The 26,691-nt window shown below is 38.0% G+C and overlaps 1 protein-coding gene across 1 annotated transcript in view; it reads right to left on the bottom strand.

The window, feature by feature from the left end:
• The window catches only part of CMYA5 (cardiomyopathy associated 5), an 89,451-nt gene that overhangs the window by 18,864 nt on the left and 43,896 nt on the right, over positions 1–26,691 (bottom strand). The window contains exons 4-10 of the mRNA XM_047070448.1: positions 23,618–23,713; positions 22,002–22,235; positions 20,377–20,399; positions 15,613–15,731; positions 8,625–8,774; positions 5,451–5,597; positions 4,212–4,359 (exon numbers count right to left, since the gene is read on the bottom strand). Of these exons, the coding sequence (XP_046926404.1) occupies positions 4,212–4,359; positions 5,451–5,597; positions 8,625–8,774; positions 15,613–15,731; positions 20,377–20,399; positions 22,002–22,235; positions 23,618–23,713 (917 nt within the window). The remainder of the gene's footprint in view (positions 1–4,211; positions 4,360–5,450; positions 5,598–8,624; positions 8,775–15,612; positions 15,732–20,376; positions 20,400–22,001; positions 22,236–23,617; positions 23,714–26,691) is intronic.

Raw genomic sequence — 26,691 nt, 5'->3', positions numbered from 1 at the left:
GATTTTTGGATAGAACCCAGAACCAATGAAAAGGTTATGTGACCAATGGCTAAACAAGATTATAAGTGCCATAGAGTGATCCATTAAATAGTTTCTAGTCCATGAACTAGGCTGGTCTTATCTCCTAGCTAAGCACCCAAGCACTAAAATTAATTCATTCACCATTCTGTGCTACTTTTCAGCACAGGTTATTTTGTTCCCATTTTGAGTAAGAGATTATCCTCAAATCCGGCCTAACTTTTCTTGTTGGTATCAGTATTATGTGTTCAGTGCTAATTGATATTAACCCATTCAGGTAACACATATTTATTGAGTACTTACAATATGCCAGATAGTGTCCCAGACACTGAGGCTGCAAATTTACATAATGATCCCTTCATGGAGACAACAAGTGAGTGGGATCAGATAACTCTTGGCTTACTGTTCTTTCCAAGACAAAAATAACTCTAATTATGTACTGCTGTACAGAGAACCGAAGTGAAGAATGTGGTTCTAATAGAATGGAACAGTAGGGATTGTTTGCATTTTGACTAGAGGTGATCAAGTTTTAAGTTTGTTTATCAATTCTACTATCTGACTAGCTGTGTACAGTTGTTATCTTAGAGATGCAACAATACAGATCATAGTTAAATAGTTCATAACGTTTTATAGTTTTGATCCATCAGACCTTGTAAGGAATACTTTCAAGGTAGTTGTAAGCACCAGATAGTCAAAAGACTATGGCACATGGCCACTTTTCCTTTCCTCTCAACTCTTAAGTTGGAGAACCAAGAGAAATACAAATGAGTTTTGCAGCTCTGGGCGTCTGAAATTAAAAATGAGTTATTGCAGTCTCTTGATGCCAACCTGGGGTTTAAGACACTGAGGGTTCTTGTACTGATGAGGAATGTCTCTAATGTTGTACATCGGCAACAGACTTAGCAAATGAACAAGGTAGTGATTTGTGGCCAACAAATGTGTGCTTGCTTCAAGAAGTTATTTTTTTTGTCAGACTCAGCAGGGATCCAGAGGCTGGAGAGTCCCCCCCTGGGTTGTGGATTGGACATACCATTCTACCTCCTGGCACTGAGGAATCTTTTAGCACCTGGAAGACAGTTCCATCTCCAAAACAGCTCCAAGCTATCAACAAGACTCTGAATGTGGAATTTCCCTTCACTTTAAACTTGCTGGACTATATCCATTCAATAACAAAGGATCCCTGTACTGTTCTATAACTACTAGGAACATCTGCTTATCCAGCCTCTCAGAGGCTCTCCTTTAACAGGAAAAATTAGAATGAACCTACCAGCAAGTCCCAAACAGAATAAAATAATGACAAGCCTTATGTTTTAATTAGCACAACTTTTGTCTTAATAAAATTTGTGGGTGGCCATTTTCTTCTTACAAATGGAACTGTCTTTGGCTTCTTTGGCTTTGATAGAAGGATTTGTTTGGAATGTATTATTCATTGTTGATACTAAATGAATATTTTGGTTTTTTGTTTTTGTTTTGTTTTGTTTTGTTTTGAGGCCCCCAGGGTGATCAGGGAAAGGAAAAACATTGGTCAGGAAAGGTTTGAATAATGATACTGCATTCTCTCTTTACATCTATAATTTTCATATGTCAAAAGAAATTCTAGATACATAATAACTCCCTATTATCAGGCAGTTGAAGTATGCCAACTCAGTCTATATAATAATACAAGTTTTAGAACTAATGGAGAGAATAAGACAGATCTGAGTCTGAATTCTGACTCCAAATTCTCACTCCATCATTTAATACCTTGGCCAAATTATTTAACTTTCTTGAATCTCATTTAATGGAGTTCATCACCTCACCTCCCTCCTAGGATTTTTGAGAGAGTTGAAAGATATTTAGCATAGTTCCTGGCATGTTGAGGCCCTCAATGGATTGCCATTTCCCCACCCATCCCCCCGTTCCTTCTCCCTGTAGCCACATTTATGAGATGACATCACAGTTCCCTTAGTGCGATGGCCACTAGATCTCAGGGTTTCCAGATCCCTGCTGATTTAAGAATCCAACTGTGCTATTATTTATGCAAATATCAGCTGAGGCCAGATGCCATAACAAGGATGAGTCATTTCAGAGCACTCCTTAACAGTCTGATTTTGCCTCAGAGAGAACTGAGGTGATGGCGGAGAACAGTGGGAGGGGTTGCCAGGGACTTGGGCACTGCTGATACCGGGTTCTCATGACACCAAGGGTTTTTTGTGGAGAAGTTCCAGGAAGTTTCAGGATGCCCCTAGGTGACATTAAATGGGGATTAGCAGCTTGGACTTTGACAACTGACAAAATGGAGCTTGAATCCTGATTGTTACTCATTAGCTGAGTACCCTCTCAAAGAGTCTGTTTTCTCTGAGTTCTTATGAGAATTAAATAAGGCAAAAACAGTGACTGGCACACAGTAAATGCTCAATAAAAGTCAGTTATAATCTCTCTGTCTCTGTCTCTTTCTCTCCCTACTCCCCCTGCCCCCATTTCTTCTTCTCCCACTCCATTGTGGTCAGAGTTCACCTCGCCTCTATTTGCTAATTATTGAGGTCTGCCATCCAGCAGTTGGCACATTAACAGCTATGTTGTTTTATGTACATTTACTATGTTCTCACATCTGCTGAAATGCCTACATCCCACCCATACATACCCCACTCAACATGAATTCATTGTTTGATCATTGTTTTGTGAGGCCTGTCTTCACATATTTGAAAGAAACTATGATTATTGCTCAGTCATGTGAAACCTTACATAACTAAATAAATAGTTGTTGATTGATCATGTAGATAATCAAGAGCTTAAATAATATACTTTATTAAAAAGCTGCCTAATGTTTGTTGTACTATTATTTCAAAGTTTTATATCCTACCAAAATAATTTATTTCAGTAAACTTTGTTTTAAAAACAAGCTATGGGTGCTTGGAGGCTCAGTTGGTTAAGCATCTGACTTCGGCTCAGGTCATGATCTCACAGTTTGTGGGTTCGAGTCCCACATCGGGCTCACTGCTGACAGTGCGGAGCCTACTTCTGATCCCCCCCTCTCTCTCTCTGCCCCTCCCCAACTCGTGCCCTCTCTCTCTCTGTCAAAAATAAACAAACATTTCAGGGGCGCCTGGGTGGCTCAGTCAGTTAAGCATCTGACATCGGCTCAGGTCATGATCTTGCAGTTTGTGAGTTCGAGCCCCACGTCGGGCTCTGTGCTGACAGCTCAGAGCCTGGAGCCTGTTTCTGATCCTGTGTCTCCCCCTCTCTCTGTCCCTCTCATGCTCATGCTCTGTCTCTCTCTGTCTCTCAATAATAAACATTAAAACATTTTTTAAATAAACATTTCAAAAAGATAAATAAATGAAAACAAGCTAAAAGTGCCTCTATTAAAATATGAGCATTAAAAATAATGATCTGAATACTCATCATGGAACGTGAACTTGCTCTATTGCCATGGATTAGAGTCTAAGAAATCACCACCTCAGTAAATAAATTAACATTTACCAAATGCCCCCAGGATGCATACCCCTTTATTAACAAATTTAAAGCTTTATAAGTTTAGTGAGAGAGCTTCCCATTTCTTTTTTTCCTGGAAAAATCTCTTTAGATCCTTCTTGCTCTTGGAGAGGCAGGTATGTCTCTGTAATTATATATACATAATATATATAATATATATATATACACCCACATATACATATGTATATATATTATGTATATAATATACATACACACACATATACATATGTATACATATACATATTATATATATATATACACATATACACACATATGTATATACACATATATATAATTAGCTCCTTTATATTACCAATACATCATGGAGACACAGATTTACATTATATATAAGCTCACTATTAGTTTCCTGAGTTAGGTGTATCTATTCTGATATAACTACTAAAAAATGCATGAAATATGCATAAATCCTGTCTAACGACTCAAGTTAAATATACCTCAAAGAATGTTCTATCTTATTAAAATTTGCATACATTTTTCTTACAAGGGAGTTATTATTCTACATTGTAGCATGTGTTTTATTACAAACTTGGAGTTCATTGACGAATATAGTGATGGAGTTGCAAATCAAGTCAACAGCTTAATGAGCTCAGCAGGATGTTAGGAAGCTCTTCTCCCTCTCTAGGCAGAAGCTCAGTTAGGTTAGGACCTTGAGCTGAGTTCCAGGCGCCCTGGGCTCTCCCTGTGGAAAAGATCCTTACCTCAGGCCCTCACCCTCGGGAGAGTGCTGTCTGCAGTACTCCAGAGTGTAGGTCTCAGTGGCCTCCAGGTTGGCAGGCCGCCATCGGATGGTGGCTGTGTTCCAACACACAGTACAGTCCTCGGCGCGGATTACAGGGGTGGAGGGTGCTGCGAGAGAGAACCAAAGCAATCACGGAACAATCAACATCAGCTCTGCTTCCCTCGTACCCTGGGAAGAGTGCTTGGGCATGGTTTCATTTTAATTTTTGATTAAAAAATACATTCTTGGTTGAAAGCCCAAAAGATAATGTATATAATGAAAAGTCCCCCTCCCACCTCTGCCTTCCAAACTGTACAGTTTTCACCCATCCCCAGAGAGCCTCTAATACTAGCTTCCTATAAATCTCAACAGTTTTCTTATACATCTACAAGCAAATTACAATACAGATTCTTGTCTGTCTCCCTTCACACAAGTTAGCCATAATCTTGCCTTCAGTAGGTACTCAATAAATACTTATTTTAGGAGGCAAGAAGAAAGAATAAAATGGTGGGAGTGAGTCATTTCTCCCCCTGAAGTAGTTAGAATGATCTTAAAGGTGATGCAAACCTGGCTTATGCCACACCCACGGCAGCCTTCAGTGAAAAGATTCCATCATGGGATGTATTCCCAGTTGAATATCATCGCTGAGAAACCTTTCAGGGCTCCTAGTACCCATACGATGAAGCCCAATCTTACCTTATCAAACATGGCCCCCATACACTAGCCTTTGTCACCTCACATCTTTCCTCTCCTTGTTTTTAAGTCAAAGAAATAATTCTAAACTTCTTGTAGTGCCCTGCACACTCCATACTTTTTCTTACCTTGATGCCTCTGCTCATATGTTTTCTATAAATGGAATATACTCCTTTAACTGATCCTTCAAAGGGTTCCATTTAGGCAGCAATTCTAAGGAGCCATTCCTAAACCTGCCCCTGTCCCAGGCTCTCTTGAGTACTCCTCTGGAGTGTTTTCACAATAACTTGTACATAAATAGATCATGACCCTTACCACAATTTTTATGATATTTTGTTTTGTTTTATCTCTCGCCCTTGACAGCAAGCTTCTTGAGAACAGGAGCCCAGTTTTACTCATCATTGTGTACTCACCACTGCACAACACCTAGCATACTATAGGTGCTTAATAAATGCTTATAGGTTGATCTTAGTAATCTATGAAGAATTGAAAATTGCCTCCCGACACCCCCTTAACATTTCTTTACCTGTTCTAAAAACTGCCCTTTCGCTCGGCAGACTACATCCAGTGAAGTTCACAGCCATTACCCACACTTGATAGCAACGGCCAGGTTCCAGATCTTCAAAAATGCAGTAGCTTTCTTTCACTGTCAATCTGTATTCTTCCACCAAGTCTAGCACAAAACACAATTATAAACTTTAGGGTGTCTTCTAAAGTTAATTGGAAATTAGCTACTAGAAGAATTGGTCTACTATTTTCAGTGGAAAATTCAAACTGATAAACTTACAGATATCATTTGGTGATAGATAGTATTTTCAAATACCTAAGAAAACAAGAGCATGCTAAAAAGAGACATTTAGAAAGATGCCATATTACATGTGAACACTTACAGAAAATAATAGGATATTAGTAAGATATGAACTTCATCTGCCACAATTAAAGTAATGTAGTTCAATAGCAAATACTAAAATTGCATCGTTTATGTTAACTTAAATCTCAGTAATACATTCTCAAAAAATTCTTAAGAAGCAATGCCAATATTTCAGGAGAGCATGTAATAAAATAAGGACAACCCCATGTTTTCCAAATTTATGATGTTATAAAGCAACTTCCCAAATTAGTCAACAATTTTAGTACTCAGTATAATTTTCAAAGTTTCAAATCCTGGTTCCTCTTCATGAATTACAGAATCATTCCAACTAGAGAGTTCCACAACTTACAGAAATACTTAAATAACTTTGATAGGTCACAAACTATTCTAAAAAGTAATTTGGTCAATTAAGACATTTCCTAAAATTTCTAAGTCACTTTACTCTCAATATTTTAGTAGTATCATTACTTGATACCATTACGAACACCTGCCCCTTTGGGCCAATCTGATTATTCTTACTGAAATGTTTTCTCCTTTAAAAAGAATTATTTTCTTTTTTGAATTAGCCCTGATAATTTTAGTTATCCTCCCTGATTACTCTTGAAAATCACATCTTCAAAACTCCCCCAGTTAAGAAGCCCAGATCATTTACTTTTAAAGGAAATTTAGGAACTCTTCAACTCCATTTATTTAATTGCATCTTTCTGTCCCAATGAGCTCTTCTTTCTGGACAGAAAGTTTGGTTTAAAGAATCTTATAAGGACTTATACAGTGAAAAACATTTCCCCCACATCCTAGAAACTGTGGCTACAGTTTTCAGTGGACTCATCCTCTTGGGCTGAGTTCCGTTGCCCCAGTACTTCTTTTAACAACGCACATAACATACATTGCTGGAGACCCTACACAGAGCAGGGCATCACAGTATAGATCACCAGATTAGCTAACAGGCATCTGCAGATTTCAAGGCGGTGAATAGATGAGACACAGGACAGGTAAGTGTTTGGGGGCTGGGGCAGATGCAGAGGTGAAGTACTAAGAAAAAAACACACTTCAGGCAATCAATAAATCATTGTTAAGAGGAGTCTTGGAGAGTCACGAAGGTCCATGACATATGCAGCTAGATACAGAGGAAGAGGAAGTGTGGTATAACAAGACAAACCCAGAGACAAGCAGACAAAAACATAAGCTTTGGAGTCTCAAAGGTTTGTGCTTGAGTCCTACCCCTGTCATGTATAAGTTGTGTGGCCTTTGGAAAATTACTTAACCTCACATCAGTTTTCTTTTTTTTTTTTTTTTTAATTTTTTTTTTCAACATTTATTTATTTTTGGGACAGAGAGAGGCAGAGCGTGAACGGGCAAGGGGCAGAGAGAGAGGGAGACACAGAATCGGAAACAGGCTCCAGGCTCTGAGCCATCAGCCCAGAGTCTGATGCGGGGCTCGAACTCACGGACCGCGAGATCGTGACCTGGCTGAAGTCGGACGCTTAACCGACTGCGCCACCCAGGCGCCCCCACATCAGTTTTCTTATTTGCAAATGGGGATAACACTTATCTCATGTTGTATGTGGTCATAGGTCACCAGTAAAATAAAGAGTCCTTAACTGACAAACTTAGCCAACTTCACACTATATCTATGGTTGCCTTTGTAAATTTTGTTTAACTTTTTTCTAATTTAAATATGTATCACATGACATCTCAAGAAATTTAAATCTTGGTAACAGTGAAATATAATAAAATTCATTCCTCATTACAAATTGGGCCCCTGAGTTTTGGAATAGCATGTCCATCCTGTCGTGTGCTCCTCTGTTTTCCAAAAAATGTGGGTCTGTCTTCAACAAGCAATATAGAATGCCAGCACACCCAGCTCTGATTCATCAGGAAGTACAACCTCAAAGTGTCTGGTTTCCAGGTCTTATTAGAACTCCTACTGAACAGGGGTGCCTGGATGGCTCAGTTGGCTAAGAGTCCAACTTCGGCTCAGGTCATGATCTCATGGTTCCTGAGTTTGAGCCCCGTGTCATGCCCTGTGCTGACCGCTCAGAGCCGGGAGCCTGGTTCAGATTCTGTGTCTCCCTCTCTCTCTGCCCCTCCCCTGCTCACACGTTCTCTCTCTCTCTCAAAAAAAAAAAAAAAAAAAAAAAAATGAAAGAAAAAAGAAGTCCTACTGAAAAGAGATATATTTACAGAGGCTCTAAAGATGTATCATACATTCACCCTACTAAGCACTTTCACTTCTCTCTGCATATTATTTGGGAACATGAGGAAAGCACATTTTTCAAAGCCCATGCCTCAAGAATTGTGAACTCTAAATTAACCTTTATGGTTTGTTTGCAGCTTTTATCAAGATGGATCTGAGAAACTGCCAACCATGACATCTAATCCTACATTTGTGCTTCAATTATTATGGAGGACACTGTCCTATATATGGCTCATTTCTCCCCTGCAAAATGGTACGTGTTATACTTTCTTTTAGACTCAAGCACTGAAAGGGACTTGTTCTCCCTGAAAGGCTGGTATGTTACTTCCTTTCCGAAAATGAGAATATCTTAGTTGCTCCTGTTATCCCGCGAACTCAAAGCCAAATTTGAATCTCAATTACAATATTCATGTTGACCATTATGATACCTATGCATTTTCTTTTTCTTGATTCTGACTTCCAATATTTGCTTATATGTCTTATGTTTACTTATATGGTTGTTGGCTTATTGTTGTTTCTGTATGTGGCCACAAATGCGTTGTGGAATGAGTCTTAATACGGATATCTGTAAGTACTTCACATAAAGATGCAGAAACGTACACACACATCTGTATCTGTGTTAGAGATCCTACCGTTCACTTCTTGGTCATCTTGTGGTTCCTCCATGCAGTAAACCTGGAATGAGTCAATGACGTCTTCCTTGTTCATGCTCCAATAAACTGCAATTGTTGTGCTAGTGGCAGAATTGGGTTCCTGAGGTTCTAATCTAGGAGGTTGTGGAACTGCAATATAAGCAAGATTTATTATCACTAATGCTGTTTTTATTTATTGATTTTTTTTCCTTTTACAAAAGTCCCTTAGGCCTGTTGAAAAAAATTCAAACAATATAGAAGTACGTGGAGTAAAAGTGGAAGGGCTCTCTCATTCTCAACACCCCCCACCCCAAAGACTCTCACTGGAGACAACCACTGTGACATTTGAGGGCATATCCCTCCAAAATGTTTTTTATCCATTTGTATATGTGTGCTTATATCCACGTAGAAATAAAAATAGACCCCAAAATATGATCACTTGAAAATACTCCTCTGTGGTCCTATATTCAGAGTAATAAATGTATACAGGTTAGAGGATGCATCAAATGATATGGTTTTCATTCAAAACAAAAACTTGAGTTGCTCTGCTACCTAACCAATGTTGTATCCTTCTACATAGAGTCTATGTTCACAAAAGAGATAAATAAAACCCTTTTGAGATTTAGTTGCTACATGATCAAAACAGAGAAAAGACTTGTATGAATAAAATATCAAAATACACTTTCTGAAATTATATTCTATTTTCTCTTTCCAATGTGACTATACCTACATATTTTTTAAAATATTAAACAAAATATTAAAATTACATAGAAGAAAAAGTACACTATTAACTGATTCAAAGATAAGGTTTAGATATCTGACATAACTCTGTTATTCTGAATTTTAAATTCAGACAATATTCTCAAGAGTTTTCACAGAGATTTAAAAAGTTAACATTATGCATATTGAACATTAACAGTGTATACAACACCATAAATCAAGCTCCAATGCAATTGTCTTCCAAAATTTTGAGATACAAAAGCACTGAACATATTTTACAAATTAGAGGAAAAGGTTATTCCTATAGTTGAAAAGATGTTATGCTTCTAAATTTGTTTTTGTGGTTATTTTTTCCAGTCAACATTTCCTGAGAGAGAAGCTTACTGAAATACTATGGGCCAAGTCTTATGAGATTACTTTATTAAAAGTCAACACCGAAGGAAAAGACAACAAAGGTTAGTTCAACAAGAGGGTAAAAACAAGAAAAAAAATAAATGGTCTAAGGGATGGAACAAAAAGAGGCAAATCGAAGATTCAATAAAAACATAAAGAGCTGAGGAAGTACAGAATTATGAAAAATTAGAAGCAGGATAAACGGGTGGTCAAGTTCATGGGCTTCAAAGAAGAGCCTGATGTTAAATGCCAGATCCCTCACTTACTAGCTGTGTTATCTTAGTGTCAGTTTCCCCATCTTTAAAATGGGAAAACAACAATAATAATAATAACATTTCGTCCCAGGTTAGTTGTAACCAGCATATATACATTAAGTGCTTAGTAGATTCTCTCACATATCAGCAGTGCTAAATTTTCAAAAGGCAAAAAGGCCTTGGCAGCAGCACAGACAATGGAGGGAAGAAGGTAGGAAGCCCGTGAAGATGCGAGTTGAACCGAGGATCCATCATCTGGTATATCACAGAGGGTCTACAGAGGTAAGACATGCTGAGTAAACTTAGGCTGAGCAGCCATGCTTAATAAACTCAGAAGCCTGCCTGGCAGAGCACCTCCCCAACAAATGATAATGGTTCAGAGACCCATACACTGTCTTTGACTTTCCTGTTTGTCTTCCCAGCAGGAAATCAGTGTCACATTCTAAAGGAGTTCATCCGGATAAATGGAGTTCAGTAAATTTTCATGTTACCTAGGTTTACTGAAAAGCCAGGCAGAATTCTTCAACCATTGTCAATTGCCTTTGAAACAGTGTAGGAGAACTCCTTGAGGCATGAACAATGAAAATCTCCCTTTCTTTTTTCCTATGAATTTTACACTGAGCTATATCTGCTTTTAAAAATGGCAACATGGGGGTGCCTGGGTGGCTCAGTCTGTTAAGCGTCCGACTTTGGTTCAGGTCATGATCTCATGGTTTGTGAGCTCGAGTCCCGTGTCAGGCTCTGTGCTGACAGCTCAGAGCCTAGAGCCTGCTTCTGATTCTGTGTATGTGTGTCTCTCTCTCTCTGCCCCTCCCCAACTCATGCTCTCTCTCTCTCTCTCTCTATAAAAAATAAATAAAACATTTAAAAAATAATTAAAAAATAATAAATAAAAATGACAACATGTTTACAAAAACATCTCTCTCAGGTAGCATAACAAACTTAAAAAGTGATATTTACTCCCCCCAAATCACCAAATTTTAAGGAAGAAGTAGTTGTAGAGAATTAAACAAAGAGTGTGGGCTAGGAATGATTTTGGACCTCATGTGTTCCTTCCCCCCAAATTATTACAGTTAAAACATTCTTTTTCAAAAACAGGAAATACTTTTACTTTTCAAAGTACTCTAAAAAAGAGAATAAGAATATTCCATAGATATAATCAAACGATTATGGCTGGATTTACAATTCCCATGTGGCAGAATATTAGAGACTGAGATTTCATATGTCAGCAACTCTGTTTACACTTCTATAGGAATAAACTTGCACAGGAGTAATGCCAAAAAAAAAAAAAATACAAAATGAGATTTTAAGGCTTCTTTATTGGAGGCTAAGGAATTGGGCAGAGAAATCACCCCATGGATTCCCTCCTCCTGATGGAGTGTGCCCATAAAGAGCTGTCACACTCAGGAAGTTAAGCATCAGATCAACTTAGACTTCAGGACCTGTGTGGCCAGATGCAGATTCCCATTCCATCTAGTTCTTCCCAGGAGAGCAGCATTATTCACAACAGCCAAAAATTGGAAGCAACCCAAGTGGACATCAATAGGTGAATGGACAAGCAAAATGCGATATAAACATACAACACAATACAATACAATATGATACAATACAACACATACAACGCAGTACAATACAATACAATGTAATACAATGCAATACAATATTATTCAGCCTTGAAAAGGAAGGACATTCTGACACATGGATGAACCTTAAGGACATGATGCTAAATAAGTGAATCACAAAAAGACAAATACTGTATGATTCCACTTATACATGGGATGTAGAGTAGTTAACCTCATAGAGACAGGGAGTGGGGTGGTGGTTGCCAGAGGCCGGGGAGCTGGGGGAATGGGGAGGTGTTGTTCAGTAGATACAGAGTTTCAGTTTTACCAGATGAAAAGAACCTGGGAGACGGATGATGGAGATAGTTATACAGGATGTGGATGTACACTTCAAAGTGGTTAAGATGGTAAATTTTATGTTATGTGTATTTTACCACAAATAATAATTTAAAAAAGTCCGCAGGAGCCAAAGTCAAGGAAGCCTTGGATGTCACTAATCTCTGGTTACCCTTCCTGCTACAGCAGTGTGCTTCACCTCTCTGGTGTGGAGGAGTGGTTCAAGTATGAAGACCTTGAAGCCTAAGTGCTCCCCACCACACACACCCCCTACCCTCAAGTAGCTGTGTATCTAGGGCAATATGAGAGACATTTTTCTGTTCCTTCTGTGTCTTCACCCGTCAAATGGGAATAAGAACAAAACCTATTTCCTAGGGTTGTTGTGAGATTGGATGCTAGGATATGCTTAACAGTCTCCCTGGTACCCTTACATGGCATCATGTAAGTGTGGAATGAGTGTTAGGGACTGTTCCACTTCCCAGTAGAAAAGTCACATCCTTTCCTTAGGATTTCTGATTGGTTTAGGGTATGATCAGATTAACTTTTCAGGTATCAGGCAAAGATTTTACATCTGAGACGCATCACTGATCACAAATGAGCAAAAACTATTTAGCAGCAAGTCAACACCCTGGGCTCCAGTTCTATGAAACAGACACACCATGCATGGCATTTTCCTCTCAGAAATCAGTCTCCCTATAAACAGCTCAGAACTGCTGGGACTGCCATGCGCCCTATTTCCGAATAAATCATTAACACTTTGTGACAATTTAACCCTGTGGCCTCTAAAATATATTAGATGTCCTGTCATTGCCTATCAGATATTCAAAAGAATCCTTTTACATGAAAAACAACATTTAATGAATCCCTTAAAAGCAAACAATCTACTTCATTAATCAGAATTTCTTACTTTCCAATCACCGCTCTAATTGCTGGGATTTTTAAAATTTAAATCCAAGTTAGTTAACATATAGGGTAGTAATGGTTTAAGGTGTAGAATTTAGTGATTCATAACTTACACATAACACCCAGTGCTCATCCCAACAAGTGCCTTCCTTAATGCCCATCACCCATTTAGCCCATCGCCCCACCCACCTCCCCACGAGCAACCCTAAGTTTGTTCTCTGTGTTTAAGAGATTCTTGTGGTTTGCCTTCCTCTCTGTTTTTATCTTATTTTTCCTTCCCTTCCCCTACGTTCACCTGTTTTATTTCTTAAGTTCCACATATGAGTTAAATCATATGAGATTTGTCTTTCTCTTACTGACTTATTTCGCTTAGCATAATATACTCCAGCTCCATCCAGGTTGTTGCAAATGGCAAGATTTCATTCTTTTTCATTGCTAAGTAATATTCCTTTTTTTATATATACTGCATCTTCTTTATCCATTCATCAGTAAATGGACAGTTGGGCTCTTTCCGTAATTTGGCTATTGTTGATAGTGCTGCTATAAACATTGGGGTGCGTGTGCCCCTTCAAATCAGCATTTTTGTATCCTTTGGATAAATACCTAGTAGTGCAATTGCTGGGTCATAAGGTAGCTCTATTTTTAATTTTTTAAGGAACTTCCATACTGTTTTTCAGAGTGACTATACCAGTTTACATTCCCACCAATAGTTCACTGCTCTATTTCAATGCCTCTACCAAAGACACTACCAAAAAACACCCTTTTGTGTGACACATTTATGGATAAAATCTATTAGGATAAATGATCGAATTTTGCACTTTATATAAGGTTGATGGGTTTTTTGGGTCTTTCTAAAAGACACAGAAAAAGCCTTTTACTAGTTACTAAACTAAAATTGTTCCTACAGGAATGTAAATTAATTGTCAGTTTAAAAACATCAGCTGTCTTTAAGGTGGTCTAGAAGGAATATAGCATCTTTTAAGGAAGATAGGTGAGTACATTTTACAGTAAGTGAAACTTGGTAACTTCACTGAAACACAGCAGCTTTGGGAAATCTAAATAAGTTTCATTGTCTTGTTTGTTAAAATAGCACATTAAAAAATATTTTAAAGAGCCAGCAGGATGCTTCTGACAGCTGAGTAGGAGGCTCCTGGCCACAGAGCATGATGCTGAGCTGGTAGTTCTCTAACTAATCTGTTTAGTATGAAAAAAAGGGGGCAGTGGCTCAGTTGAAGAGAGAAAAACCACTCATAAGGAAAAATCTATTCAACACATATGAAAATATTTGATTTATTTTTCCTTCTATACCTAACTGCTGGAGTGAAGCAAATAATCTCTAGAAGACAGAGAGAGAAATCTTGTTTTACAAAGAGAAAAAAAAAAAAAAAGATGAGACCTTTGGTTCCATCACTCCTTCTCCCTATCTCCTTGATATTCTAAGACAGTCACAAAGGTTCAAATGGAAATGCAGATTATAACTGTAATGGTACACTAGTCTTATGCTTTGATTCAGAATCTAGCTGTAAATTTTTACAACTAAGAGGTTTTTTTCCAGTTATATTTCCTTACATACAAAAACTATAAAGCAAATATAAACTATTCAGATTATACCAAAATGAAAAGCTTTTGCACAGTGAAGGAAATAATCAACAAAACTAAAAGGAAACCTGCTGAATGGGAGAAGATATGTTCAAATGATATATCTAAGGGGTTAATATTCAAAACATATAAAGAACTTACACAATTCAACATCAAAAAAACACCAATAATTCAATTAAAAAATGGGCAGAGGACTTGAATAGACATTCTTCCAAAGAAGACATACAGATGGCCAACAGGTACATGAAAAGATGCTGAACATCACTCATCATCAGGAAATGCAAATCAAAACCACAATGAGATATCACCTTATACTGGTAAGAATGGGTAGAATCAAAAAGACAAGAAAAAACAAGTCTTGGCAAGGATGTGGAGATTGTGGATATTGGTGTACACTGTTGGTAGAAATGTAAGTGGGCTCAGCCACTGTGGAAAACAGTATGGAGATTCCTCAAAAAATTACAAACAGAAATACCATATGATGCAGGAATTCTACTGTTGAGTATTTACCCAAAGAAAACACAAACAGTAATATGTTTATTACTATGTTTATTGCAGCATTATTTACAATAGCCAAGATAGAAGCAATTTAAAGGCCCATTGACAGATGAATGGATAAAGAGGATGTGATATATATATATAGAATGTGATATACATATAATGGAATATTACTCAGCCATAAAAAAGAACAGAATCTTTCCATTTGCAACAACATGGATGAACCTAAAAAGTATTAGGTGAAGTGAAGTAAGTCAAACAGAGAAAGACAAATACCATATGATTTCATTTATGTGTGGAATCTAAAAAGCAGAATGAGTAAACAAACAAAAACAGAAACAGAAACATAAATATAGAGAGAACAAACTGGTGGTTGCCAGAAGGGAGGGGATTTGGGGGATGAGTGAAATATGTAAAGGAGATTAAGAGGTACAGACTTCTACTTATAAAATAAATAAATCACAGAGATGAAAAGTACAGCACAGGGAACACAGTCAATAACACTGTAATAACATTGTGTGGTGATGGATGGTAATACACTTACCCGGGTGCACATTGCAAGCAATGTGCAGAATTTTTGAATCATTGTTGTACACCTGAAACTAACATAACATTGTCCACTGTATTTATATAAAAAAAAAAAAACCTTTACAAAAGAAAAAAAAAAAAACAAGGAAAAACTGCCAGATTTCAACAAGGTAATTAATATATTAAAATTCCTACCAGCCACTTGTTTTAACATCTTGTCACTTCTTGCTGAGCTGTCATCATAATGTTCAAACAATGAAAATGCAGCAGGCATTTTCTCTAAAGAAGCTGTGTTCTCCATTGCAGACAGCAACCTACCATAGGAGGAAAAACATTTCTACATAAGTCAAGAAATTACTAACATACAAAATGAAAATAACTGTTTAAAATAAAGTTGGTGGTGGTGGTGGTGGGTTTTTTTTTTTTTGAGGCATTGTATCCAAAAAGGAGTTAAACTGTTTCAAAGTCTAGAAAATATATGTCTAAAATCTATTTATTCTAGGATTCTTTGGTTATAACTGGTTAATATTAGAAATTGCATACCTATATTCCCAAACCAGATAGATTCCATCAAGTTATACAGTCCCAATTTTGCATCTATAAGTTTAGTCCTAATAGAGAGTCCTATTATAATAGTTAGTCCTAACAGATAGTCCTAATATAATAGTCCTATTACTATATTCTAATGATTATTTCCGGAAGGATATAAAGGTGGACAGCCCTTCTGGAAATTCACATACTCTGTGATGTCCTTGCTTTTCTCAACTCTCACTATTATGCTTCTAGTTATTTAGTTTTTCAAAAATTATGTTCACCTACTATGTGGCAGGCACTGTTCTGGTACTGGGGATACAACAGTGAAGGAGGATAAAGTCTATAAATTCTTTAGAAAATTTTTTTTAATATTTATTATTTTGAGAGAGAGAGAGTGCACACACGAGTGGGGGAGGGGCAGGGAGAGACAGGGAGACACAGAATCTGAAGCAGGCTCCAGGCTCTGAGCTGTCAGCACAGAGCCCGACGCGGGGCTTGAATTCACCAACTGTGAGATCATGACCTGAGCTGAAGTCAGATGCTTAACCAACTGAGCCACCCAGGTGCTCCTATAAATCCTTAAAAGACTAAACAAACCACAGTTTATAAGTCAACAGCTTTTATATACTCAAGACCCTCTTAGCAGGGATGCTAACTCTTAGCATTTGTCTTCAGATACAACCTGGGCTTTAAAAAAAAAACCAAAACAACCAAAAATAAAACAGGTTGATTCCGAAGAGAGGAAAAGGGGGAAGGAGAGACTGTAAAACCGTTCCACTTTAGCATGAGGGGCCCTAAGTTTCGTTAGGAGCTCTCCTCTGTGCATCTCGCTCAAAGGAGGCTAGAAATATATACCAGCAATTAAGCCAGGTTCGAGGAACTCCACTGGCTTCACTATCGTGGACTTTTTGGTTTGGGTAGCACAGATCCACTTCTGAGCCTTTACACTTGCTGTTGGAACTTTCTTCTCCTAGATATTATATAGCTCCTTCCTCACTGCATCTCTGTTCAAAGGTCAGCTCTTCAGAGAGTACACTACTCACACAGCACAACCTGTCCCTAATATCCTTTACTCTGTTGAATTTTACCTCCTCAAACTTATCACAACCTATTTGTTTTGTCCTTCTATTTCACCAGAATATAATCTACATGCAGGAAAGGACTTTGTTTTGTTCACCACCATACCGTGCTGTGTTACTTGGCACACAATAAGCTTTTAACAAATAAATTTGGAATGAATAGAGGATACTTTCATTTGGATGAGAATATCAGGATCTCAGGTCTGGTAAATGTTTTAATCAGTGTGAGGGGAAAAGATCATAAAATATAACTGAAATATTTAAAGAGTGCCCACTATGCTTACTATTGCTAGGAATAATAAAATAATAAAATACACTATCATCTGATTTTAGGAGAGATGGTTCCAGGAGGGTTTCAAAGAGGAGGTGAAATTTGGGCTGAGTCTCGAAGAATGAATAGGAGTTTCTGAGGCAGGAAAGGAAGGAAGGGTGTTGCAGACAGAAAAACAGCTTGAATAAAGGCTGAGAGCTGTGAAAGGTGCAGCAAGTCTGAGGAGCCAGAGGGACCCAGGGGCTACCTTGGGAACCAGCAAACTGAAGACAAAGAACAAATGGAAAGGTGGTTTGTGGCTTGACTGTGAAAAGACTTTCATATCTACCAAGAGTTTCCATTTTATCTCACAAGGCAAAGAGAACCACAGGAGTGTTTTCACAAGGGAAGTTTAGAAGAATATCCCTGAATGAGTCTAAGAAAGGACCAGAGCAACTACGCAGACCAGAGGCATTAGTGAAGTGGGTTGGGAGAAGCCCACAATGCTCTGGGTGAGGGAAGACACCACGGGCCTAAAAGAAGGCTTTGGGGAGGCAGAGGGTGGAGATGACGGATTCTGAATTAAGGAATAGTGCTGACTAGCACGTTCACCGAGCCTAATCAAGGCACGTAACTGACTACGTGGGGGAGTTTCTGTAACGCAAAAGTTCTGGGTGTAGATACACAAATGGAATGTTTGAGTTTTCCCTGACACACTTCCCTGTTCGATTTTAACATCTGTATATGAAAGGATGAGCAAGCATCTTTTTAAGGGCAGGTCCTACAATGGTTGGGCCTCTCCTTCTTTTTCATTATTGTAACACAAACAAGTGAACCGGAGAGAGAAAAAGTAAATGCATCTTCTTAACAGACCAGCATTTTCTAAGCAAATGTGTTTTCCAAAATATGCAAATATTGAGTCTAAATATGTTTGACAGCATTCCTTAAGTGTTTTCAGTGTTGAGAAAAATAATTTAATATACAAGCACTGCCTTTAGAGATATCATATGAAGGCAGGGAGAAGAAACAAGTTAAAAAAAATAAAACCAGATAATAAACAGTTATTATGGCAAAGAACACCAATAATACTGAGGCTTTGAGGCAGAAGTTGTCTTGAGGACCTGAGAGTCTTCTTTCTGGTGAAATAATCAAGCGTTACCGCTTGCAGGTGTGTGCGCATGTCCACACACCCCTGTGCGTGTCTAAAAGGGCTTTCATTAATTGCTCGTGTTTCTTCACCAAATCCCAAGTTTTGTTGTCTTTTTTCTTCAAGAAAAATAACAGTTACCCACGTGTATTCTCCTTTAGGTGGCATGCGGCTGTAGCAAAGATTAATCCATTGTCAATTGGACAATGAAATAAAAATTAATTAAAAGGACACACAGATGAACAAGTTCAAGCACAAAACCAAAGAACTGGTGTTTAGAATTAAATGGATGCCAATTCATATTAGCAAGTTAACATCCTAACATTAAGAAAAATAAAAATGTACTATAGCATTTTTGAAGGTCAAAGTGTTTGCTATTTTGTATTCACCAAATTTTCATGCCAATCAGCATGTTCAGTGAGTAGATGAAATATCAGTAAGCAAATAATGCATCTACACTGTCCAGTGTATATGAAATGGCACTGTAATATAAAAATCCATCTACTCTTTAGACAAAATTCAATAATACTTAGAGAAATGTATACTTTTTTTAAAAAATAAAGAAAACTGGAAATAAGGTCTGGGTATGAGTTTCCAGACCTACCTTGTGTGCCTGAGACTCCTGTGTGAGGACTGGTAACCATGCAGACCCATCATCCCACCCTGGCTTCTCCTGCAGTGGATCTGGGGTGGGACTCCAGGCGTTTTCCTTGAACAAACCTCACAGGTAATTCAGGCATAACATGTTTACGGAACCAGTGCACTGGAGGATGGATTGTTATACGCCAGAGGTTCTCAACCCTGTCTGCCCATTACAATCACCTCAGAAGCTTTAAAAATGCCCAGGCCATATCCCAACCCAATTAAATCAGAATCACAAGAGGCACAATTCAAGCGTCAGCACTTTTTAAAGCTCCCTGGGTAATTTGATTTATGACAGAGCCATTGTAATAAAAACCCTTATTGAATAACACCAGTACTAACATACAAGTTATTTTCTTAAAACGTATTAGCAATATTCTGTTGCATAGATTGTTTTTAAAGGTAAGCAGGAATCATCTGTGCAGTTTTCATTATCTAAAAAAAAATCAGGTTTCTATGTTTTAATATAACACAAACGCAATTTTTTTTTATTTTGCTTTATGCTCTTTTGCAATTTGCCATTGAAGTAAACTGAACCAAATTTACAATTTTAAAAAATGTACATCAAAGGGATAGAAATAATAAGAACATTAGGCTCAACTAGTAGGAAAGTCCTCAGGTCTTGCTTTGTGGCGAAAGGGAAAATGTGTCAGATCAGTATGAGCAGTTCAACATCAGATGCTCCAAAAGATAAACACAGATCTGATGGTACGTGTTTTTATAGACATTTCCTAGTTTCTTGTTGAGTGTTTTGCCTTTTAAAATAATGACAAAAATCCCTTAGATTGAGTGTTAACAGCAGCAACAAAGACAAAACACAATCAAAAGAGGAAGATTCACTTAGATTAGCTGAGAAGAAAGAGAAGATACATGCATGCCTATCGTTTGAAGAGAAACTGAGAGAACATTCCATTAAGATTGCAGAAGTCAAAATTACTCAAAGCATAAATGAATGATTCTTTCAAATGCTCATATTTAACCAGTAAGTCTAAGTATCTACAAAATATTCTATATGCAATGACAAGAAAGATGGTCCAGATTAGGCTGAAAATACAGAATACATCTCAAGGAAGCAGTTAAAAATCTACATTATAATTGTTATTTAACTAAAGCACATGCAATATTCTCTCAAAGCTGTCATTTAGCTTTTAAAAGCACAGTGTCTAAAAGTGAAAATTCAGTAGCTCAGTCAATGTATGTATTTTTTAATTGGCAGCTCATTTTCTAGAAAGCATCAAAATATTAAAAATAAAGCATACAGTCATGCTATTCTCAGTCGCCACTACATTGTGCCATGTTTTATATACCTTTCATTGATTTCTTCAAATGACTTAGGAGGTAATAAGAAAGAAGGAGAGAGAAAAAGAGAGAGAGAGAAACTAATTAACAACAAAGTGTAAAACCAACCTAGAGCCTTAAGATTATGCATGTTCTAAAGGCATTATTTTTTAGCTTTTTATCTTCCCTCCATCTGTTTCTTTTGGGGGCTATAACCCCCAGCAGCAAGGAAATGAGGGTCAGAAGGGGTAGGGGGATCTGGGCAGGGATGGAGGGGGCTTAATTTCCAGTTCTGCTCTACTCTCTATGATAAGCAAGGCCAGCAACGAATTCTTATGCTGCTCCTCTCTACTCATTAACAAATGGCTTAGCTTCCAGAATAGAATTCTCCAAAGCAAGAAAAAGGACTTCTAATTGTTCAATGTGGGATATATACCTAAAATGCAATCAGTAGTTATCTTTGGGTGATACCTTCTCTGTGCTTTTCTGTATTTTCCAAATTTTTAAAAATGGATATGTATTACTTTCATAAGCAGAAAAAAATGCTTTCTTTTTTCCAATTTGTTCTAGAGAGAAAATATTTTTATCAAACAAAGGTAAGGTTCTTAGGGAACACAAAGAACTTTATTAATGTTACACTTCACAAGAGGTGCCTAATTTTAAAAGATTAAAGCTTTGCCTTAAACATAAAGCAACTGAAGGATTTTCATTCTCCTTTGAGGATGCCATGTCTAACATACTCAAATTAGTCCTACCTGGAAATATCTCCATATCAAAAGCTTAACATTATCCCATTTTTCCTTGTTCTATCTCCAGACTTCAATTGAGAGCTGGGAGGACTGGGGAACTTTGAAAGGGAGGTCCCAACTCTTCATAAGATGGTGCTTTCCTCCAATATGACAATTAGGTGTGAGACCATCGTCCAGGAAAACACTACTCCTGGTCAATCCTGGTTCCATGGAGAACCAGGAACTTACTGAATGTTCTAGGGAATTAGGAGAGCAAAGAGCTGCCTCTGTGGTGCAACTTGAGAATCACCCAGGGCAATCTCGGTCCATAAGATACTTGAATTAAGGAATCTGGTCCCCAGGAGGACCCTTGTAAAAACACTGATGTGTTACCTGAAAGAGGTATCACATTATGTCGTCCTTTTGCATGCTGCAAGTGTACTGACATGTTACTCTCAGCCACTGGGTGAGGCTCACGGGGAATGGTCCCTAGGAGATGTCACTTCAGATTAGGGAGTAGGTGTGGAGAGGACAGGCCCAGGGGCCAGCATGAGGATGCCAGGCACTGGGAGATCAGGCTGGCACCCAAAGGGAAGGCATAGCATGAGTAAGGCTTTCAGGCTATTTTCCTTCACTCTTAGAAGGTGACCAATCCATGTGACAGAGTGAATGGTTGATGCTGTGACCTGACTTTCATATATCCTTCAGCTAGATTTGGATGTTAAGACTTTCAGGATTTTCTGGGCCTTTTCCATAAGCATCAGGCATACCTAATAATCTTTAAATGTCAGAATTACATAAACCCCACAGAGAAATATAAATGATACAAGTGATCTTGGGGAATATTGAAAGATGAATTCTAAAAACTAGACTTGGATGCATAGAGCAGGTGGAGGGTGTCTAGGCCTGTTTTAATTGGTGCTTACAGTCAGGAAAACAGTCTCGTCGAGCTCCTCTGCTTCTCTCACGATGCTCTCCAGGGTGTCCTTGGCCGTGTCCATGCTCTGCAGAAAGTGGACCATCTGGTCATGTAAGAACTCCATCTTCTTTTTCTTCACTTCCTCAAAGCTCTGGGCTTTCTCATCATACTGGGCTAAAACTTTCTTCATCATCTCCTCATTCTGTTCTTCTAGCTTTTTCTCATTTTTACTACAGTTTTCCTAAAAAACAAATAAAACAAACAAACAAAAAAAACCCCACTTTTTAATGAGTCACAAAGTGCACGTCTTATTTCTTTTCTTTTAGGAGAAACACCAGTCTTTTAAAGAACTGAGCTCTGGTGTCTTCATAAGAGAATTTTAGATTATGGGCACAGTCTATGTTTTCAACACATCAAGCCTCTTGGCCACGGTTAGCTTTGCAATAAAATTCACTGTAAGATTATTATCCAGAAGGATTTAGTTAACGAAACAAACAAACAAAAAGATATTTGTGTGGAAGGCTTGCCTACTTGCATTTCCACAGGATAAAACTTGAAGATGGCGTCACAGTGAATGAATGAAGATCCCTGACCTTCGTTTAGTGCCATTTTCACCATTCCATGAAAATCCTTGTGTGAGGAAGGGAGAAGCAAGATACTGGACAGGGCACTATATTCACAAGTGCTCTCCAGGGAGGGGGACAGCTTCCACCACAGTAAGAGAAAGTTTATTGCCCATCTGGCAAATCCAGATACCCACTGGATATAGTGGTTCTCACTACGGGGCTAGTGATAAGGTGATCATATAATTTATCGTCTAAAATGGATACTTGGTGGCGGCATTTGAAATAATTAGCAGGTGTTAACTGATCTAAAACAGGAGTTAAGGAGACTCTTCTCAAGCAAACTAGGGTGAGAGTTGCCCTCATGATAGGGAACGTGGGCACCAGCCTTCTGCAGCAGCCCTCTGCCACGTCTGATTGACAAGTGAGGATATCTGGGCCATTTCTGCATATGGATGGAGATGGCCCCCCACCCCTGCCTCCATTGAGGAGGGAGCAGGGGCCAACAGCTAGGAGGGCATAAATTCATCCAGATAGTGGTACTATGAGAGACACGCATTTGTCCTGGGCATTGGACATCAAGCATTTCTGCAGAGCTAGCCAATGAAAGACAGGATAGTGGAGCAAGTTAAGAACTCAGATCTGAATTTAAATTTTGACTCTCAACTTACTATGAAATTACTATGACCTTGGGTAATATACTTAACTCTAAATTTCAGTTCCTTACCTAGAAAATGGGAACAAATTAATAACACCTGTTTCATATGGTTATTTTAAGGATTACATTGGATAAAGCACGCAAAGCATTTGCCCTGTCATTGTAAGCACCTAATAAATGTGTATATGTTTTTAAGGACAAGTCGTTTATCCTTGGAAAGGAAGTAGTTTCACTGATTACACACAGATGGAAGACTTTGAGGACCTTCACTTTTAATGGAACAAAACCAACAATGGCAAACCACATATGCATACACAATCCCTAATTCAGATTGTTCTGGCTCGGAATTCTTATAATGACATGAACAAACCAGGTCAAAGTAAAAGGGTTATGGTAACTTACCTCGATGGTATTAAAAAAAGATTCTATCTCACTAACAAAGGCTTCAATCCTCAGGGACTTTTCTTGTAAATTATCTAGAAATTCTGCTAATTGGACCTGAAGAAAAAAAATTAGATATGGTTGGTATATGACATTTGATAAAATAACTTCAACCAGTGAGCTCTAATTTCCTCATAAATTTAGTACATTTGGTAGAGATTTACTATATGACATTCACTAACAAATCAATCTTTAAATTTTCTTTGCTGCTTCATCTAAATTGACTGTAGATCATTCTGTATGCTAAACAATTAGGAGGTTTGTGAGTGAGCAATACAAAGTTTATTTTCTCATGCAAGAGGAAGGAGTTCTTGTTGAGTACATAAATTCAAAGCATACTTGTTTTAGTAAACCATGGATTTTAATTTTCTCTTTAGTAAAGCCTCAATTTTTTTCAAATTTGAGGCCGGGGTTGGGGGGGATTGGCCAGAGAGAGAGAGAGAGAGAGAGAGAGAGAGAGAGAATCTTAAGCAGGCTTCACACTCAGTACCGAGCCTGACTTGGCGCTTATCCTACAACGCTAGGATCATGACCTGAGCTGAAATCAATGGTTGGATACTTAACTGACTGAGCCACCTGGGTGTCCCTAAAGCTTCAATTTTTATACATTGTCTTCTTCAAAGATTGCAGACTTTTTGTTGAACTTGTTCAACTTATCCAAGTAGTCTCCTCACATTTGTGCCAATGGCCTCAGTGTGCCTGGATCACTCTGAGAAGGTGCTCAGAGTGTCACTGGGCCAGGAGCCTAGCATACCAAATAATGGAAACTGTTTACTAAAGAGAACTAAAGGTTGTAATAACCCTTACAGGGTTAAAATACTCAAGAAGTGAAAGCCAACTAGAAAATGTATGGGTCATGGGGGAAGATGGTAGCTGCCTTAGCCATAGTTATAAACCCTGCTATAATCTATTCAGCTGCCTGGTTCACTATCCACAGAATGATGGAGAAATTGCAAGGATGGAAGCCCCTTCTGGATCTGGCTTCTGCTTCCCTCTATAGCTCTTGCCTCTTTTCCACAAGGTCCCAGGCTCCAATCACACAAGCCTCATCTTTCCTTGAACTTTTTCTCATCCATGTGCCTTTTCGTGTCTCTAGAATGTCCTCCGTGCCTTGATTGCTGGAAAAACCTCTATCTTACTGAAGGTTCACTCGGTCTTCACCTTCCCTCACCCTCTCAGTCCTACTCTATCATTTGGCTCACTCCCAAAAGGGTCCTTTTTCAAAACACTGTGCTCCCATAATCCTGACTGATTTGGGGAGCCATTAGTCCATCTTCTTTTATTTTTGTTGTCATTCCCAATGATTAGACAGTTTCCAACATGTAATGGGAGGTCAATAAATACTGAGAAAGAAGGAGAGAGTGAATGAAGAAAATAAGTGGCAAAAGATAAGCCACCACAGTAGAGATGGCAGGAAAGGAGAAGCAAGGACCTCGATGATCTATAAAGGCAGTCACCAGTTTCTGACTCATTACAAATGGTCTGCTCACACAAGATGCTAGAGAATTCTCAAGGTATAACTTTAAATTGATTTCTAATTTTTAAAAGTTGTCAACCAACTCTTAATCTTCACAGTTGATTTAATGAAACAAAGCAGGTCTCTCTGGCTTTAGTGAACTAGCTTTCCACTTTTTTTGGTCATACTGTTTAGAGAACATCAGGGGGGAAGAACTTCAAAATGGTTTTAAAGCAGGAGACGTAACCCCTTGCTTTTGAACTTTGTTTTAAATTGACAATATTTAGACAGAATTATTTTTTAATTTCTAAAACTCATAGAGATAAACAAAACATAATTAAGAAAGCTAAAAAAAAATCTAGTCTTTCTGCTGACAGTGCCCAGTAGTTGTCAGTTGGCGAAACCAAGTGTCATCACAGAATGGGGCACATTTCACCAGTGCTAATGCATCCAGAAGCCTGAGATTTCTTTTTTTTTAATTGCCCCATCTTCTACTCCCACATTTTACCAGGTAAAGTTTCAACAAAATTTCACTGTAGAGAAGCATAACCTATGTTAGACAATTGAGAAATTTTAATTTTCTGGGGGAAAAAATGTCAAGATTCTAACATCATTTTTTAAATCAAAATGAGCCTAACAATTATTTAACAGTGACCTGATTGAATAATCATATTGAAAATTGCTACCATTAGCAAGGCACTGGGCCAAGCAATACGGATATACAGCCAAGAGCATAGCTCTGGCATCAGACAGACCTGGGTACCAATCCTAGTCTGTCTTCCATGACCTTGAGCAAATCACTTAAAACAATTTGCACTCATTTCATTGTCTGAAAATTGATGATAATGACAGGGTTGTTGTGAGGAGTAGATGATATCTTGTATGCACAGAATTTAACACAGTGCCTGGCACGTAGCCAGTGCTCAATTCTTGTGATGGTCTGCATTTTAAGATCATTCTGGCTAATGTACTGGAGGATGGTTTGGAGAGACAAGGATAGGGATTCCAGTTAGAAGGCTACTGAAAGTATGTCACAATCTGTAAGACTAAATACTTGACTTCCAATAGTATCTCTGGGGAGAGTATTTATAATTACATGCATTGAGGGTACGTGTTGTGACTAGCTTTTTAACATTGGGAATCTATAGACATAGCCAGAAAGAATGCAAAGGTTTTCCATTTTTAATATCAATTTTACCATAAGGAGGAAATACAGAGAAAACCAAAATTTAAAACGACCATCTTGAGTTTTTTATAAAACTTGCAATAATATTGTTCATTGTAATATAAATGTGTATTTTTAAAGAATAATAGTGTAGATAATAGAAAATAAATTGTGTTTTATGCTCAAAAGTACATTTTTCAATTTAAAATCCTTTGGCCCTTTCAGATAATGTTAAGGGCTACTGCCATAAGAGAGGACCCCTCAAAGGCAGTGACCCTGTGTTATTTACACTGGTGTTGCAAGAACCTAGAAAAATGCCTGGCACATAGTGTATACCCAATAAATGTTTGCCAAACTGATCGTAACTAAATGCTTAGGGAAAGAATTCTTAGCTTTCTTTCAGACTATTATGCC

This window comes from Lynx rufus, unplaced genomic scaffold (assembly GCF_022079265.1).
Source record: "Lynx rufus isolate CCGP_SWC_20201006 ecotype Redwood Valley unplaced genomic scaffold, mLynRuf1.p SCAF_1, whole genome shotgun sequence".
In the NCBI taxonomy this organism is placed as follows: Eukaryota; Metazoa; Chordata; class Mammalia; order Carnivora; family Felidae; genus Lynx; species Lynx rufus.
This window is presented reverse-complemented; position numbering and strand designations above follow the sequence as displayed.